General features: G+C 36.8%; 1 protein-coding gene across 4 annotated transcripts in view; it reads right to left on the reverse strand.

Moving 5' to 3' along the window:
• Positions 1 to 2,074: 2,074 nt before the first annotated feature.
• The window catches only part of LOC578870 (rho guanine nucleotide exchange factor 7), a 56,725-nt gene continuing 41,120 nt past the window's right edge, over positions 2,075 to 17,679 (reverse strand). For 2 of the 4 annotated variants that reach the window (XM_003726514.3, XM_030981988.1), the window contains 2 exons: positions 13,235 to 13,328; positions 2,075 to 6,352 (listed from right to left, as the gene is read on the reverse strand). In XM_003726514.3, coding sequence (XP_003726562.1) covers positions 6,184 to 6,352; positions 13,235 to 13,328 — 263 coding nt within the window. In that variant the 3' untranslated portion in view covers positions 2,075 to 6,183. Of the gene's footprint in view, positions 6,353 to 11,155; positions 11,272 to 13,234; positions 13,329 to 17,679 lie in introns of all 4 variants that reach the window. The other 2 variants (XM_011678814.2, XM_003726515.3) reach the window with 2 other exon arrangements.

The raw sequence follows: 17,679 nt of genomic DNA on the forward strand, positions 1-17,679 counted from the left end.
GGCGCATTTTCAGGCACTTCCTGGAGTAATATGACGTAAATTGCTTTCTCCTCCCCTCTCCAAGAGTAGGGATCTATTGCAATTTGAGAACCACATTTGGTAGAATAATGTCCACCGCCACCTCCTGGAAAAAAAAACTCTCTCGAAGCGCGGAAGCTTTCACGTTTCATTAAATTATTAGAAAGAAAGAAGACGATTTGTTGTACCGTTCTCACTTAATCCTTGTCTGAATTAAGTTATCTCCCCCTCCCCCCTCCCGCGCGAAGCGCGGAGGCTTTCACGTTTCATTTGATTATTAGAGAAAGAAGACGATCCGTTGTACTGTTTTCGTTTCTTAATCCTTGTCTGAATTCAGTTTTTCACCTCACCCCACCCCCACACCCCCCCCCCCCCCTTTAGCGACGCCCCTGGTTGTTATCCCATTATTCTTTTAAAAGAAATGCACTTCCTCATGTTCTCGCACCTCTCTTCTATCGTTGTTTAATTCTCTTTCAGGAAGATCTTTTTTTTGGGGGGGGGGGCGGGCTACACGCCTGGCAAGAGAGACCCCATATAATGCACAATGCAAAATTGCGTGCCCCCCGCCCCTTTCCCGGTAAAAAAAACACCTTCTAATAATATCATCCCCCTTTGCCTTGTCCGCTTTTTCTCTGCTCTCTCTTCCGCTTTCTTCCTTTCCCCTCCCTTTTCTCTCCTCCCTCTTTTCTTCCTCTTCTCTTTTCTTCCTCTTCTCTTTTCTTTCTTTTCTCCGGCCTTTTTCTTTCCCCCTCCTTTTTCTCCCTTTTTCTTTTACCCCCTTCCCCATTTTTTTTTTACCGGGGGGGGGGGGCACGTGCCCCCTATGCCCCCTAAATCCGCCACTGGTTTTTATAATCACATGGTTATAGTTGATAGTTATTTGTCTTAATACTTTTTAGCGCCTTTGGCAAACATTTCTTTTATTATTCTATTATATAACCAGGCTGTTTTTGTTGTTGCTGTCTATATGTTATTGTTTTGAGGGACCTGACCTCTACAAGCTAAGCTTTAAGTAGGTCTCCTCGTCTTTGCTTCTTTTGTTTCCTCACTTAAATGCAATATTTGAACTTGATCCTCATAAGTGTTCCTTTCATAATTATACTCTACATGTTATAAATAAATTTGTTAAATTGTATTACATTCATGTTGGAAGAAAGACAAATAAACTTGTACTTGAACATGAGCAATATTTTGTTGGACAGCGCGTTATTCAATACCCCTAAAAGGCCTTGTGGAGCCACGATTTTGGGCGGGAGTCAAGATAAGTCTGTAGGTAAAAAAATCTGTACTTGTTCTTCTCTTGCTTATCTAGAACAGAAAGGTCAAATATGATTTTAATGAGTCGTAAGGAGTAAGAATGGAGAATTCTTGGCGCGTTTCACAATTTTTTTTCTAGATAACGAGTCATTTTAATTAAATTATGAAATATGATTTCAGACCACTCCTCTTTTGTTAGCATTGTTTCCAGTCTTTCTGTCAGTTTGACTTTATACTCCTCCTCTTTCACACACTCTCAATCCCACCTCTCTCTCTTTCTCTCTCTTTCTCTCTCTCTCTCTCTCCCTCTCTCTTAATAGATATCTGTTTCACCCTTTCCCGGCCGCGTTATTTTCTTCTGCGGCAAACATTGGGGTTTAAAAAAAAAAAAAGAGGGCTTGATTTAACCCTCACCCTAAACCTAAACTTTCCCATAGGCTCAACACGCACCTAACCCCAATCTGTGCCTCAGAAAAAAATAACGCTTCCCGGCCATAATTATTTCACCCTAATTCCCCTCACATTCATTTTCACACACCCACGTACACCGAACGTTTTATATCCACGCTCTCTTTTTTTCTTCTTCTTTTCGCGCTCTCCTTTTGTTTTCCTTCTTTCTCTCTCGGTCACCTTTTCTTCACTTTCTTTTCCCTCTCTTTCGCACACACCGTTTCTACGTCACTTCTTATTTTCTCCCACCCCCTCCCTCCTCTCTCTCTATTTTACTTGCACATGTAATCTTTTTTCTACTTTTCTCTAATCTCAAGAAGAAAAAAAACCCAAGACAGGCATCACAAAATCTTATTTTTGCATGTTTTATTTCACTGATAACCTGTGGTGTGCAATACTTTATTCTCATCGTCTAAATGCACAATATAGATAATAAACACTTATTAAGAGCATATTATATAAATTCTCACGAAATTTCAGGCTCCTCCAGTGTAGATAACTTACAAGAAATTAAAGAACTTCATCTAGCATTTTAAATATGATCGCAGAAAAAACAAGACGAGTTAAAAATATAAAAGGTAAATAAAATACTATAGTATTCATAAGAAATTAGGAGGATTCTTAATTGACTTGTATGTCACTTATCCATTTACAAGAGAGTAGATATAGTAGTGAATAATGGCGGGAGCATTTCTTATTTTTGTTTCTTCACTGTGTTTGTGAACCACCAAAAGTATATGGCTCGTATTCATCTGTCCCTTGAAAAGGACGTTTTTAAACCGAGTCCCTGTGGGAGAGGACCTTGTATGATCCGTCACAAAGTTGCCAATTTGTGTTTAATCGATTGCAACTTCAAAACATCCTAACTTTCTTATATATATTCGGATCTGGCTCAAACTTTTACTGATCTGTTTCTCATACTTTTCTGCTTCTATTAAAACCAGGTTTGTATCAGGGTTTCCTTCCCCTTTAAACCTACAGGAATAAGAGAATACAGCAGTTAGAGGGGTAACGATGAAATTTTCTTAACTTCCTCAGATGCTGCACAACATTTAAAGCACAATATCCATCCCAGTTTTTACGTTTTTGCTGTCTCAAAGAATCGTACATAATACCTCATATAATTATGTAGAAAAATATCTAGCGTAGATTATCTTAACCAACTCCTTGAAATTGAGAAGCTTTTGAAGTATCAGTAATATTTCATGCTCATATGAAGCCAATTTGCGTCCGAAAATGATTAACTGAGCCACACAACTTCCAGTTGTAAGAAAACTTGACCACAAATGTGAAATAGAAGTAACGACTACGAAGAAAGATCTAACACAAAAGAAAATTCCCATTTCTGAACAAAAAGTATGTATGAAATATTAATCTTCACATACATACATGATACAAAAGTATACCCTTAAAAATGTCACGAATAAATCAATCTAAGTTTATATAAGTGTAGGAGCTGAAATTTAATGTTCTATATACATATCATATTATTATGTCACAAGAATTAACATTCCAGTACTATGCATCTTGCCCAATGAGGCCCTGTTCAGACCCAGCACGGTAAACCATCTTTAAAAAAAAAGAAGTGAGAATGGGGGGGGGGGAAGAGGGGGGGGGGGGGGGGTGATCATATACTCTCATGACACTAGTCTACTGCTTCTCATATATCTCTTTATTTTAAAAGAGATGAAGGTACAACAATTGGGGCTTTGTTGCATGCTTATTAAGTGTACATACGTTTGATCTTGTTAACCCAGGCAAGCAACATGATTGGTATAATTTTCCTGCAGGCTCTGCAATTATCATTACCTCAGCTATTAATCGCCAGGCGCCCATTTCACACATGGGTGGAGAGTGGCAAATTAGGATTAATGCCTTGCTACAGGACATAAGTGCCGGGCTGGGTTTTGAACCCTCAACCCTTAGATTAAGGGTCAAGTGAATGAACCACTATACCATGGCACCCCCACATCAGTTTCTTCACCCAACTAGTCATTCATTTTCACAGATTAATTTATACGTTTTGAGATGGTTTACTGCGCCAGGTCGAACAGGGCTCAAGATTAAATTTCTTAAAGGTTAGTGTTCTAAAACACAATGCTTTGTAGTATCTATTAATATAAAAAAATTACTATTTTCCTTTTCTCTTTATACAAACCATTGGTGGGCATGCTAATATTTTACAGGCCCACTCTTTTCCCTCGTTGCGAGAGAAACGTACAAAATGACGTAAATATAGTACAGTACAACTGAACAAGTCTTGCTGATAAGTGAAGAATGGTTGAGCGTTTCGCTGTTCTGCACAGATGTAACATGTCATGTCCAACACATTTGAAATCAATCATATTATAAACTTTATATATTCTAAGTATCTTAATAAAGAACAATTGAAATCAGAAACTGTCTTTTACCAACAAGTACCCTTAGAGTCTGTATAAATACAAAATATATCTCATAAAATTAAGAAAAATTATGACTGAGTTACAAAGAGCATCCAGGCTTTAGGGCAACTTTCCTGCAAAACGTAGCTACGATCTGGCCTCCATAAAATACGGCACTTTCTGTGTAATCAATTTTGTTTTAAGAAAAAGACAAAGACGTCTTAACTGTACATGTACATCTTTCAAACTTGTTAATCATTAATAACATAGAACAGTTTTTCTTTTTTGGTGGCCATTTGACTATTATTCAGTCTTGTTTAGTAACACTATTTGTAAAGAAAAGGCTTTTGATTCGTCGGTTTTGAAGAAGAAAATGCTTGAGTAACCAAGGAACCTACGGCTTAAGATCCTATCAGAGGGATAGAAAGGGAGGAGGAATATAATTATAGTGCTTGACAAGGCAGACTCATACTGAACACAGATACTGCATAAATGGCATAGCAAAGAGAGAATTTGGCAATTGTTAACTATTATTCATCAAGTAAATATGGAAATATATCTAGCATTTCGGTAAGATGCACTTTCTCGTTTCAAAATCGTCTCTCTTTGTCTATCTTGTTTCAAATTGTCTCTTTGCCTATGTCCATTCAGAGGAGTTTCTACAAGTCTGCACGAGTGCACTCTCTCACAAAAAACTTTGTTAGTATTGTGAGGCGGGACTTTACAAAAAAAATTGATGTTTGCCTTGAAGAGTATAACAATATTAAAATAACAAAGAAAATGAAAAAGAATAAAGATATTCCAATAGATCCCTGGTTTGCTCAATTAGAAAATGACAAATTGGAAAAATTTGGGTTGCTTATTAGAGACAGGTCGATGTGTTGGACCCTTCTAAACTGAAAAACTGTGGTTGGAAAAGCATTTTTCGCTGCTAGGCTTCCAATATTAGTCTGCCGATAGCCAGAGTCGGCAGGGCAACTACCACGTACGTGTATCCTTTCAGACAGAGTTAACAACTTTTCGCATCTGAATGGATAAAAATGATGCTCATTGAGCTTCATGTGACCTTTGAAAATTAAAATGTTGCACATAAGCTTGGGTACGCCAAGTAATTCTGTTCATGTCATGTTGTCTGCTGAGAGCCAGAAGGGCGTTAACTCCATGAAAGGCCAATGCCCTTCTGTTCCCGACCAGACGATATATAAATGCATCAACAATTCACGGAATTGCAGGCTTATATCAGACAGCTAACAAAATATTGTGAACATTATAAACAAGTGTGTGACGCATTAAATACAGTTTCCCTATTTTTCCTTGCACGTGAGTAAAATTAAAGAAAGTGCACATTAACTTAGAGTGGCAAATATGATAAGCAAGTAGTTTCCGAGCTGCTACGAGTATTATACAAAACATTCATGTGTATTGTCTGTTGTGAGTCGTCACTAAATAACATGAACAATGGCGGTTTGATGTGTACAAGACGAAAACGTAAGAAGAAGACCGCACCAAAGCACAAAACGAAAGGAATCAGAGAAATGTTGAAGACTACACATGTCTCGTCATATTTTATAGAGTCCCGATCAAAGCCTTGAACGATGGATTTCGATGAATCATTGGATTGTCTCGTCGAACTTGTCGTATTTTGCGATTGAGTGTCTTACGAACATCTCTAAAAGAGTTAATTTGATGTGTACGCAGACAACAAAAAACGGTATCAAATCAAAGTGGAAGGAGATCAAAGATGCACCATTAACCGCTCGTGTCAAAAGTTTGTTGAGTAAAACTTGCCGTACTTTGCGCTGGAGTGTCTTTGGATGTCTTGAGCATTGGAGAACTGATATGATGATGCGAAATTAAAGTAGACCGTATCAACCACACGTGAAGGAGATTGGACAAATGTTAAAGGTCGCCCTCATCGTAATTCTGTCTTGTCTATAAACTTGCCATATTTCGCGGTGGAGTGTTTTTTTCGAACGTCAAGCAATAACGTGATGTGTACATGAAAAGAAAAAAAAAATAGATGGTATAGATGAAACATAAGGGAAGGAGATCAGAGACACGTCACAGACTGCCCATGTCATAAGTTCGTCTCCTCCTTGTCGTATTTTGCGATGGAGTGCCTAACGGAAGTCTCGAGCCGCCGCCGGGCTTTGCGCTCATCGTCCAGATCGCATTTGAGTCGTTTGGTTTCATCCATGAGGTCCTTGACTTGGTCTCGGAGGGCGTAGACGGTATCTACAAGGGTTCTGGGGTGAAAAAGATGAGAACAAAATGGTGAATGATTGCTCCTAGGAAACTATCCTGTACTATCCGAATTCCTAAATTTAACCCTGGACCAAACACTAAACCTAGCTGCGACACCACACCTAGCTAATCAAGCTAGTATCTCACTGGGCTGCGACAGCTTGGGACTAGTCGCAGACTCAAAGTTTCAGGGGAAATGTGAATTAGTGACAATTTTCACTAGGAATCACACTGAATTGCAAAAACTCCCGGCAAAAATTGCCTGGGGCTCGCATATACAGACCAGTTTTGCCCCTTCTAAATCAATCTGCAACTGGTATGGCATAGCTACATTATGAATGCTACAAAGTCTAAACATTTATTGAGTAATTATAAACATATGTTAGAGAAAGAATAGTCTAAATAATAATATGTTCATTTATAGCTTACATTCATACATTTATCTTCATACTGATTTCTAGTTGTTTTTTAAACATAATCTGTGTATAATCTCAACCATGCTTCAGCCTAATAACTCCTATGCAATACATTCATAACTTTAATTGTTCAAAATGCAAGATATCAAAACAGTCATGATGCCGAGCTGAAACAAGGGACATGCTTTAACAGGATGATAAATAGAAATTTGCTTGTAAAAGAATTTGCAAGCAAGACAAATAATTAACATATTCACTAGAAAATGAAAGTTGCATATGAGGCAAATGATAAACATTGGATGAAAAGAAATTGCATGCAGATGCAGTTTCAGAAGTCTAGTAAACATATCCATATGATGTGATAAACAGAATAAAATGATACAAGTACTAAGATCATGAAGTGATGCAATAAAATTCAGCACATAATTACTTTCATTAGGAGGTTTTGAAAACGACAAGTCCAGGAAATTTGTTGGCAGGACATGTGCATTTTCTCTTTTCTTTACTTATATTAGTAAAATGTACATTTACATATTATTTCTGGCTTTTATAGGTCCATAATGCATAAATCCATCCTATCATTACAACAATGAAATGTACCTAAGTATAGCAAAGATTGATTAGTGTGCTAAAATAAGGTGCTGGAATAAAATGTTATTACTTTGTTTTGTTTTTTGTTCACATTTAAAAAAAGTTTTCTTTATGTACAGTGTAGGTAATTTGTTTTGCTGGGGGGGGGGGGGGGGGGGGGGGAGAAGGGGTGTTATTGTGTTATCTTATCATTCATAACATCTATTTGTAACATTCATTCAAGCAGTACTGTATGTGTAAATCTAAAGTAGTGTCAGTAGATCACCCTGCCTTTAAAGTCCCTCTGCACTAGTTTGGCCAGGAGGGATTAAATCTCCCTGCATGGCCACGGACAGGTGGTTATCTCATCAAATCAGCTCTCAATTAACATAAGAAAAAGGGGGTCATGGGGTACCGCTTAGGCATTGTTTGCTATATAGAGGGCGCAAGTAGCTATAAGTAGTGCAGTGGGGCTCTAAAGTGGAAAACAAATAGCAGGGCATTGAGGTTCTAGACATCAATTAGAGAATGTTAAATTGGTTGAGAAGCATGGGAACATTAGACAGGAAACATGACTGTTCTCAAGTTCAGCCAATCAATTACAGTGAAACCTGTATGTACAGACCACACAAGGGCGATATTTGTTAACAAGTGGTAGTTATGAGAAGGTAGTCTGTATGTACATGTAAGATTACCTTCGCACAGGTATTAATGAAAAACACTTTTCAAGGGAGCAAGCAATCTGGTCTTGTAAATCAAGTGGAGTAAAACCTTTTTATAAAGATCACTACTTCTACTCCTACTACTACGACTACTAGTAGTACTACTACTGCTACTAATGATAATGATAATTAATAGAATAAGAATAATCAGAAGAACAAACAAAAATATGAACAAATAAATTAATTACTTCATAAATGAATTCAAATTTCAATGCTTGCATTCGACATTGTAGAGTTGCCAATTTTTAGTATGACATATCAAGGATTCTCTTAATTAGATTTGGACTAATTGAATTCACAATCAGATTAGATTTTGAGCTTCAAAATGTATTATTGCAAACTTGAAAAACTATTATTTCACAATAATTTTGTTTTTTTTTTGGGGGGGGGCAGTATATCCTATTTAAGGTCATGCCACATATATCTTACAGCTACACAGGACGTTGAATTATCTTACATTTCCGAGTGCAAATCTTTTAGAATCTCTTGAACATAGCAATGTTTGGTTATTTCATGAATGTCTGGGAGGAAAACCCATATTTGGGAAAAATCAACAGAAGGGAAATTAATGATTGGAGGGGAGAGGGTAAATTTTTTTCTCCCTAAATTTAAAGTGTAGCAATCACCTACAAAATAGTTTGTGGTTTGTATTTTATTATCATTTAAATTCATTTATTCTTAGTTTTCCAGCTACATTGCTTTATTTGCTTTCCTCAAGAAAACTGTCCTGGCTCTCAGAGAACACAATATACAAAATATATTTGCATACAAGCAAAAAAGGTGTAAGCAGGACTTCTTGGCTGGTCACTTAAATCATTTCACCTCACTATTTTTTCTATACTCCAAGATTCTGCAATTATTGTAGTACAAATTAGAATCTGAAGGACTAATGCAGCGGAAAGCCAAAAGAGTTGGAACAATCAAAACAGCTGGAAAAAGCAAAGTACTGGGAAGAACGTCTAGAATGGATAAAAATAAATCTGGCTTGTTTGTCTCAGAGCGAGCAAATAAAGGTCAACGATGTCAATGTACAGCTATTCTTGAATGCTTGCCTGTTTTGGTCATTTTTTATAAGAAGGCAGTTTGCTCAGAAACTGACATGCATACAATATACAAGCAAACTAAAAGAGTTCTTAATTTACTCAGAGGCAAATTGGGGGTGGGGGAGGGGGATCTGGACCATCTCTCCCCAATTTGGGGGGGCTTGTCAAGACATTAGGGCAATTTTTTCTTAGGAAAGTCAAGTACCGGTAGATAACCAAGTATATTACAAGCACACTTAATGACTTTTTAACTGATACTGGTCTACAAGAGTATCGTATCGCATAAGTGTACTCAGGGGCATACTGGGGGGGGGGGGGGGGGTGTTCATGGGGGTCTGGACCCTCTCCCCTATTTTTGTATTTTTGTAGTTGTTGCTTCATATTAATGATAGGAAATTCTGGATATTTGAGTACATTATATGAAAACACTTCCATGCTGTAACATGTAGTTTAAGGTTCTACCAACCTTAACATTTAGAAGGCGAGCTTTAAGGTTTGTAGAAGCTTAAACTACATGTTATAATTATCCCAACCAATGAAAGTTTTCTGTATTACTTCTACGCTGTCTAAGTGTCTATAAAGGTGTGACTCATCTACAGGACTATTACCTCATAATTAAGGTATAATCCAGGAGATCACTAGGGTCAATACACCCCCCCCCCCTTTTTTTTTGGGGGGGGGGTACTTATTAAATTTTCTTTTTGGATGTGCCCCTGTGTACTGGATATAAACAATTTGATGGAATACATTAAGCAAAATTATGAACAGAAAATGGAAAAGGCTGTCACTTTCGATTGGTTTAATGTAATGATAAATCAAGGCATTGTCCTATTATCCAAGACCCTTGCATTAATCGTATATCAAAACTAAATTAAATAGGTTCTATAAAAAAGAAATCACAGGAAAAACTTGTTGAAAGTGCATTAAATACAAAGAACAATAACATGCAGAAGATAAGGCTATTTACATGACATTGAGTGGGGAAAAGTGGGCATATTTCCAGGCTACTTTTGCTTTCTATAAACAATGCAAATAAATAAGCAATTAAAGGGCCTTCTAGACAAGGCAACTTGAGTAAGAAGATTCCAACTCCATCAAATAGATTTTGAGTCATTTACAAAGAGAAAAAGAACGATATTTAAAGAAAGGATGTTTTAATCTCTAGGAAGCCTTTTATAATATACACTTTTATTCTTTATAACTCACAAAGTATTTTGATGGGGTTGGGCTCTTTTCCCTCTTATGTTCATGAATTCAACATAAATTCATGTCACACAGCATATTGTCTACTGAGAGCGGAATTGATGTCAACTTGATATAAAGAAGATGATCCTTTACTCGCAGATGTGAATGCAAGGATGCAATACTGGTCCTTCGGTAAGCATGCAAACAATCTTTACAAAATTTATCACACGATGCGAGTGTTTGCGACTTGCAGTGAAAGCATGCAAAAAGAATAGTCAACAAACAATCTTGCACAACTAAGTGACAGGTTATCCCATAGATACTGATGTGAACATGAGAGAATGCACCAACGCTAACCCTGACCATAACCTGAACAATGCAGCGTATGAACTGGTGATATTCTCGAAAGCGAACTAACTAGTCCATGGTTTAATCCTCCAACTAAGTATGGAATGCCAAGTGTCCATATGAATATATTTTTGAATAATTTGATATGTCCCTAAATTATCATGATAACATAATTATATCAGTTATATTTTTGTTTATTGAATATAATATTACCAGTACATTTTATTTTAATTTAGTGACAGTTTAAATTATTCAAAAACATACTCATATGGACACTTGGCATTCCAATACTTAGTCGGTGGATTAAACCATGGACTAAAGTTAGTCTGCTTTCAAGAATACCACCCAAGGACATCGATGTAACATGCTTCTCTCCGTTATACATCAGAATCTACAGGATCACCAAACGACAAGGCATTCACAAAACAGCGAGCAAGGAGGAGACAAAACGCACTTCGTCATTCTGCACAAGGAAAGGATAGGGAGTGGGGGAGCCATACAACGAGTCGAGCAAGCCTTACCGAAGAAAGGGAGGGGGCGCTACACTCTCAGCACCCCGTTCAACGCACTCAGCCCCCCACTCAGCTTATAGGCCGTCATTTTTTTCATCTGGTGAATGGGCCACAGTTTCGGGGGTCTACGCCACATCAAACCATACCATACGATCAAAGGGCAAATTGATTTTTTTTTATTTATTTATTTTTTTTTTTGGGGGGGGGGGGGTCACAGATGGAGGAAGGGCAGATGATATAGTTTTGTTCCGGTGATGGGGGGGGGGGGGGGGAGGGGGCACGGTGCAGAAAAAAGAGATGACAGAAAGCCAAAAAGGGGGAGAGAGATAAATCAAGTTAATTAATCATACAGAGAGACAATACACAGAGGAGATATAGATGATATTATGATCAAATATGAACATAGGATTGAGTAAGTACATACATACATGTATACATTTATTATACAGCCACACAACATTCTGCAAGTTGGTTTTGTTAGAACATGACATGATGTTGCCATAGGATATGTTATGCATCCTTTATTAACACATAAACACTTTTTTTTTCTTCTTTACATTACATTAACAATGATTTAACTTGGCCCCTCTAATTTGAACTGTTTAACGATCATGTAAATCAAAGGAATCTAGAAAGCAATGTAGAACTGTTAAGCTGCCATTTTTGTCAAGATTTTCTTTGTGAACAATTTGGGACTATGAACCATTGACCATGTTCTGAGATTTCTCAGCCTTTTAGAGTTAAAAAAATAACATCGCTCAGCAATGGTTGGTTTTTGAAAAGATACGAGTGGCATTAGTAATAAAACACAAGCTGTTAAAATTGCGAAAGTAGCATTTTTTTAAAACACATGTAACAAAGAAAGTATAACTTTTCGGCATCAGGGATTAGCTTTTGAAAGTTTGTTAGTAGCATTGCTGTGGCAGCTGGGCAATAGTGGGTTAATAAAGCAATACTAGTTTGTAATAAAAGACTTTGTCAGGAGTGGGGGGAGGCAGATGTGACATATACATGTTTACGAATACAAAACAACACACCAAGGATCGTTATAGCAATGATATAATGTACGTACAGGTACATTTATAAAATACATACAATCATGAGAACATTGAGATCACAAATGTTATTGAATATATAGTGTAAAACGTTCTCTCAGAAATTTTGTTTAATTTTCCACATTTTCAGTCTTTGAATACAAAATTAATTAGAAATGTTCTAGCCATGTCATTAAATTGACCTGTTAACAATTTTTGCTGCATATTTATACAAAAATAAAAATGTTTCATTCATTAATATTTTGCAAACATGATGCATACATGTAGCCTTTTTCCTCCACTTCAAAGCAAATAATACGAATTTGAATAATACAAATTTGAATTTATTCATTTTAGAAGTATATTGGAATATTGAAGAAAAGGCGAATATTTTGCATACAGTACATGATGAAACGATAACCATAAATATCACAATGATCTTGATAATGTTCATGATATTGGGTATATGCATGAGTGATGATAACAAATGAAGAAATAACAATGATAAGTCAGAGAACATAAAGAGAAATTACACTACCGTAGAAAATAATACCAAGGAAAAGAGGAGGGGGGGGGATGTCTGCTACTTGTGCGTCATGAATAATTTCACATGAATATGAATATGAATATTAGCTATTAAAAAGAGAGAATTGAAGTGCATATAAGAATACAAAAATGATTCTGAAATTGATTTTCTAAAATGAAATGGTTTTGTTGCAAAGTGAGAAAGAGCATGGAAATCTAAATGTAAAAAGGGGGAGTCTGGGGAAGAAAAAGAAGACATTTTTTTTTCATTCTTAATATGATTTTCAAGAATAAAATTTTATTTACTTCAAAGATTAGAGGTAAATAGCTACCACCAAATATAAGAATATGAGATGGGGAAGGAAAAGGTGAAGATAATTGTGTTACGGCTTAGGAAGTGAAGGTGCAAATCAGAAAGCAAAAGGTGGTTTTGAAGTTGATTAAAAAACTAACTAAAAGATAAGAATATTAGAAGGGGTCAAAAATGATGTGAAGATTTAAAAAAAAAAAAGAGATCGTCGGGACTCACTTTTCTTCTACTACCGTCTCGCTTCCTTTTGTCTCCTCCACCATTATCTTCTCATCCTCGGCCAGAAACACGTGAGGCGCCGCCTCCAAGGGAACTATTGCCATGGTAACAGGGTGGTGGAGGAGAAGAGAAAATCGAAAATAAATTGAAAATAAAAAAAAATAATGAATAAACAGAAAACTTGAAGGGGGAAGGAGTCGGTGGGTGGGTGTGACAATGTTAGAATGCTTTCCGTTCAAAATTTAAGAAAGATCACTTCAAAAGTGCTTGAAAAGAATCGTGTCTTTTGATAAAAAAGAAAATCTATCAAAACCTTAAGTTTATCACATGACAAAAAGTCACTTGGTATGAAAAAGCATTTTCTATGAATCGAACGGTAAACAGGGAGAGAAAAAGAACTGAAATATGACCCTGCTTTTCAGTAAATTCACGTTAGTAATTGAAATCATGAAAGGAACTTTAATACCCCATCACCTTTGCTACAGAATGCCTATCAAAACAAAAAAAGATGAAAGTCAGACAGTATAACAAATAAAAAACTGTGACATTTTCCATGATTCCAGCAACTGAAGCTATATCATACAGCTCTTTTACATACACCATGTAATTTCATATAGAAAATACCCCCTTTGCGTATTAGCAGCAGTAATACTTATTTTATGCCCTTTCCTAAAATATCACTCCAAGTAAATACATGTACCTGCATTTTAACCCTCAACCAAGTAACGCAGAGTTACAATAATTTTTTATAGATATAAGAGCGTATATATTTCTGATCTTCTTTTCTTAACTTGTGAAACAGATAGGAAATAGGAGAGAAGGAAATGATTAAACCATCACATAAAACTATAACAAAAAATGACAGCAAAGCCATGCCTTGAGAGCTGGCACAGACATGTACACATGTTTGTCAATAGAGGGGGTTGTTTATAATGGTTTGAGCATGGAAAAGGGGGAGCAGGTAATTAAGGTTAGTGATAATCCATGAATGAGAAGGGAAAAGAATGGTTAACTTGTGATTACTGAGGAAACACAGAATGAAGCAAAGCAAGGGGGGGGGGGTGTTAATATCACATCAAATCACTTTCTTCATGCCACAATTGTACTCTAATACCAACCACTATTCACACAAAAACCTGTATTAATTAGTGACAAGTAAATATCCATTTATCTAATATGTCTTGACCTAAATTGCCATTAAATTTATACACTTAATGTTTACAAAATGACAATTAATTGATAACATTTCTTATAATGCGAACATTAGCTAATGATTATGCACAGACATTTGCGAGGAGGCATACTTTAACAAGTTATGATTGTGTGCCATGTCATCTGGTTTGAGCCGAAATAATGTTAACTCATAACGCACAGAGATAATGCCCTTCTGGCTCCGAACAGACAATACAAGCATTTCTATGTTGAGAAATTTTTCAGTTTGAGTGAATGTTAATATTTTTACAAAGTTTTACTTGCAATTTAATGATCGAAATAACGATTAAGAACCACTAACTGATTAAATGGAGTACTCTAGATTCAAAACAATTCGTCTTCCAGGACTTAAGATTAACACCAATAATGTCTGCATTTACATCAAATACTTCTCCATCCCAAGGGTGCTTGAGGTGCCTACAAAGGCCTACTACAGTTAAACCTGTCTATAGCAACCGCCCAAGGGAGACACAAAAAGCGGTCCGAGTAGACAGGTGGTCTTTGTAGACAGGTTTCTTTAGTACATGTTTCAATGAGAAACCATTTTCAACGGAAACAAAAAATGTGGTCTTTGTAGACAGGTGGTCACTAAAGCAGGTTTGACTGTATGTTACTACTGGGCCCTGGCATTAGCCAAGCTGCCCACAGGCGAGGCACTGTAGCCATTCAAGTTTTGCTTCCTATCACCTACACCTGGATGGTGAGTGGCAAATGCAGATTAATGTCTTGGCAAAGGACATCCGTGCTGAAGAAGGACTTGAATCACAAACCTTCTGATCCTCAATCCCGACATGCTAAAAGGCTATATTTCACTCAATTGGTTAAAGGGATAGTTGAGTTCTGTTTTCAGACCGCAAATGCCTTCAAAGTGCATGGTTATTGCTCTTATACTTATTTATGACATTTATAGTGCCCTTTTAGAACCTGAAACTGCTATAAAGTTAATTTTAGACCCCAAAATGTGTGAAATTAAGCTAATACGATCATACCAGAGTCAGCTCCACTTTAAAAAAAACATGGTGACCGTAAATTAATTATTTAATTAAAAATAACGATACATGAGCCGGCTAATTGTGGGTAATATAAGCAACACGAAAATGCCAACAAAAAAGCCAACATCGGCATTGGCTTAAAATACGACGTAAAAGGCGTTATTTCGTTGTTTTCAACGGTTATTTCCAATTTTTCAAAATATCTAATATTTGTGGTGGTACAAAAGTATTAGAAATCGTTATATTTCAGCCGTCTCTGAACCGATTTTGATCAAACAAAGATGATTTTGTCATTTAAATATTATGTTCTTTCAAATTTGACACTCAGTTTTTCATTACCTCACAAAAAATTATTTTGTGTAGCGCCCTCTGCAACAGAACTCAACTATCCCTTTAAACAAATTCCAGCTGGAGAAGCCTGCTTGTATGTTTTGTGAAATGAAACCATGCCAAATTGAAAAGTGATATTAATCTGTGCACTTGCCATGCAAAATAGCAGGAAATAGGCACTTGAATTTAATCTGAAAACCATAAACAAACCATTAATGGTTTCATCCCTGCTCTACAGCAACATTCATGAATTACGACATGTTCTAATGAATTAAATATCAGGAGATGATTAACATTTTCCCCATCCTGTCATATCCTATTTTGTTCTTGAATCTACTTCAAACTTAAAATTGATATGGTAATCAACGCGGTTATAAATCTGATTTATGAGTCAACCAAATGACGAAAAGATATATCCAGCTTATGTTATCCAGCAGTAATAATGAACAAGTCATATATAACAAGGAAATAGTTGCTCTGATTAATTGGGGTTCCATTTTGGTATACTACTTTCAAGATATGAGCTCCAAATCAAATTAATTTTTAAAAGAAATATTGCAAGGTTTAAAGCCTATCTGCACTAGTTTGGCCAGGGGATTAGACCTCCCTACAAGGTTACCGACAGGTGGTTATCTCATCAAATCAGCTCTCAATTAACATAAGCAAAAGGGGACCATGGGAACCAACAGGCGCAAGTAGCTTATACATGTAAGTAGTGGAGTGGGGCTTTAAATTAACTCTCAAATAATAAAAGCAACTGGTGATGACCATGTATGTGCTCGCTCAGAAAAAGGCCTGTACACAAACTTAAGTCCAACTTGGGTTCTGTGCGCGAACGTACTCCTTATTTTATTCATATTAATTAAAACGGGTGACATTTTTAAAGTTGATTTTACACATTGTAGCTGTGAAGTTATTTGTTAAGGTAATTAATTTGTACACTTTAAATAAGGAAGTAGGGGAAGGCGGTTACAACCTAATGTTGTCTACTTGGAAAAAGAAAGGTTCTAATCTGTGTCTATAATATCAACTTAAAATCATACTTGTTTACATTGAACTGTATTACATGTATAGAGAATGCAGCTTAGTTACATAGGGACTCTAACTACATAACTGATACCAGCTTCGTACAATCTGCTGACAGTTAGAAGGGCATACATGTAAATACAGTTTCAAATACATGAGTTAGCACTTTTCTGCCTCTCGCTTCAGAGACAATATGATTAGTGTTCTCAAAGGAGGGACTGATTGCAACCCTAACGTTAGATCTTTGACGGAATGAATGTCACCCTTCTACTACCAGAAAACCTGAAAACCTACAAAATAATAATAATAATATTTAGCTTTTATATAGTGCTTAATACAAATGTCTCTAAGCGCTTTAAAAATATACTATTACCCCGGTCATTGGATTCAGTGCTCACTCGCACACACTGTGTGCACAATCTCCACTCCCTGGGGAGCATTCCAGCCAGGCGTTACTTGACGCTCAAAAACTGTTTGACCAACAAAGACGGTCGCATCCTACCGGGTACCCATTTGACACCTGGGTGAAGAGTAGCAAGTGCAGGTTAATATCTTGCCAAAGGATATTAGTGCCGTGTCGGGATTCGAACCCTCGACCTTCGCATTTCCAGTCAAGCGCCTTAAACCACTCGACCACGACACAAAAACCTGTACGAACCCTGCACCACAGAGCATCCAGGTCGGGGATAGGCTCTTCTTGAGTTGCTGACATTACGGGAGCCGGCACTAGTGAAGCAGGCCTCGATCACTTTCAATATTCTGTCATCTATCTCCAACACCAGACTGGCGATTTTCTAAATCTAACCTAAAACCTAATCACACTCTAACCTAGGCCATTAAACAAAATGAGGCCCGGAGAAAACATCACCATTCATCACACAACCA

The sequence above is a fragment of the Strongylocentrotus purpuratus genome, unplaced genomic scaffold, assembly GCF_000002235.5.
Source record: "Strongylocentrotus purpuratus isolate Spur 01 unplaced genomic scaffold, Spur_5.0 spur5_scaffold_12, whole genome shotgun sequence".
Taxonomy (NCBI): domain Eukaryota; kingdom Metazoa; phylum Echinodermata; class Echinoidea; order Camarodonta; family Strongylocentrotidae; genus Strongylocentrotus; species Strongylocentrotus purpuratus.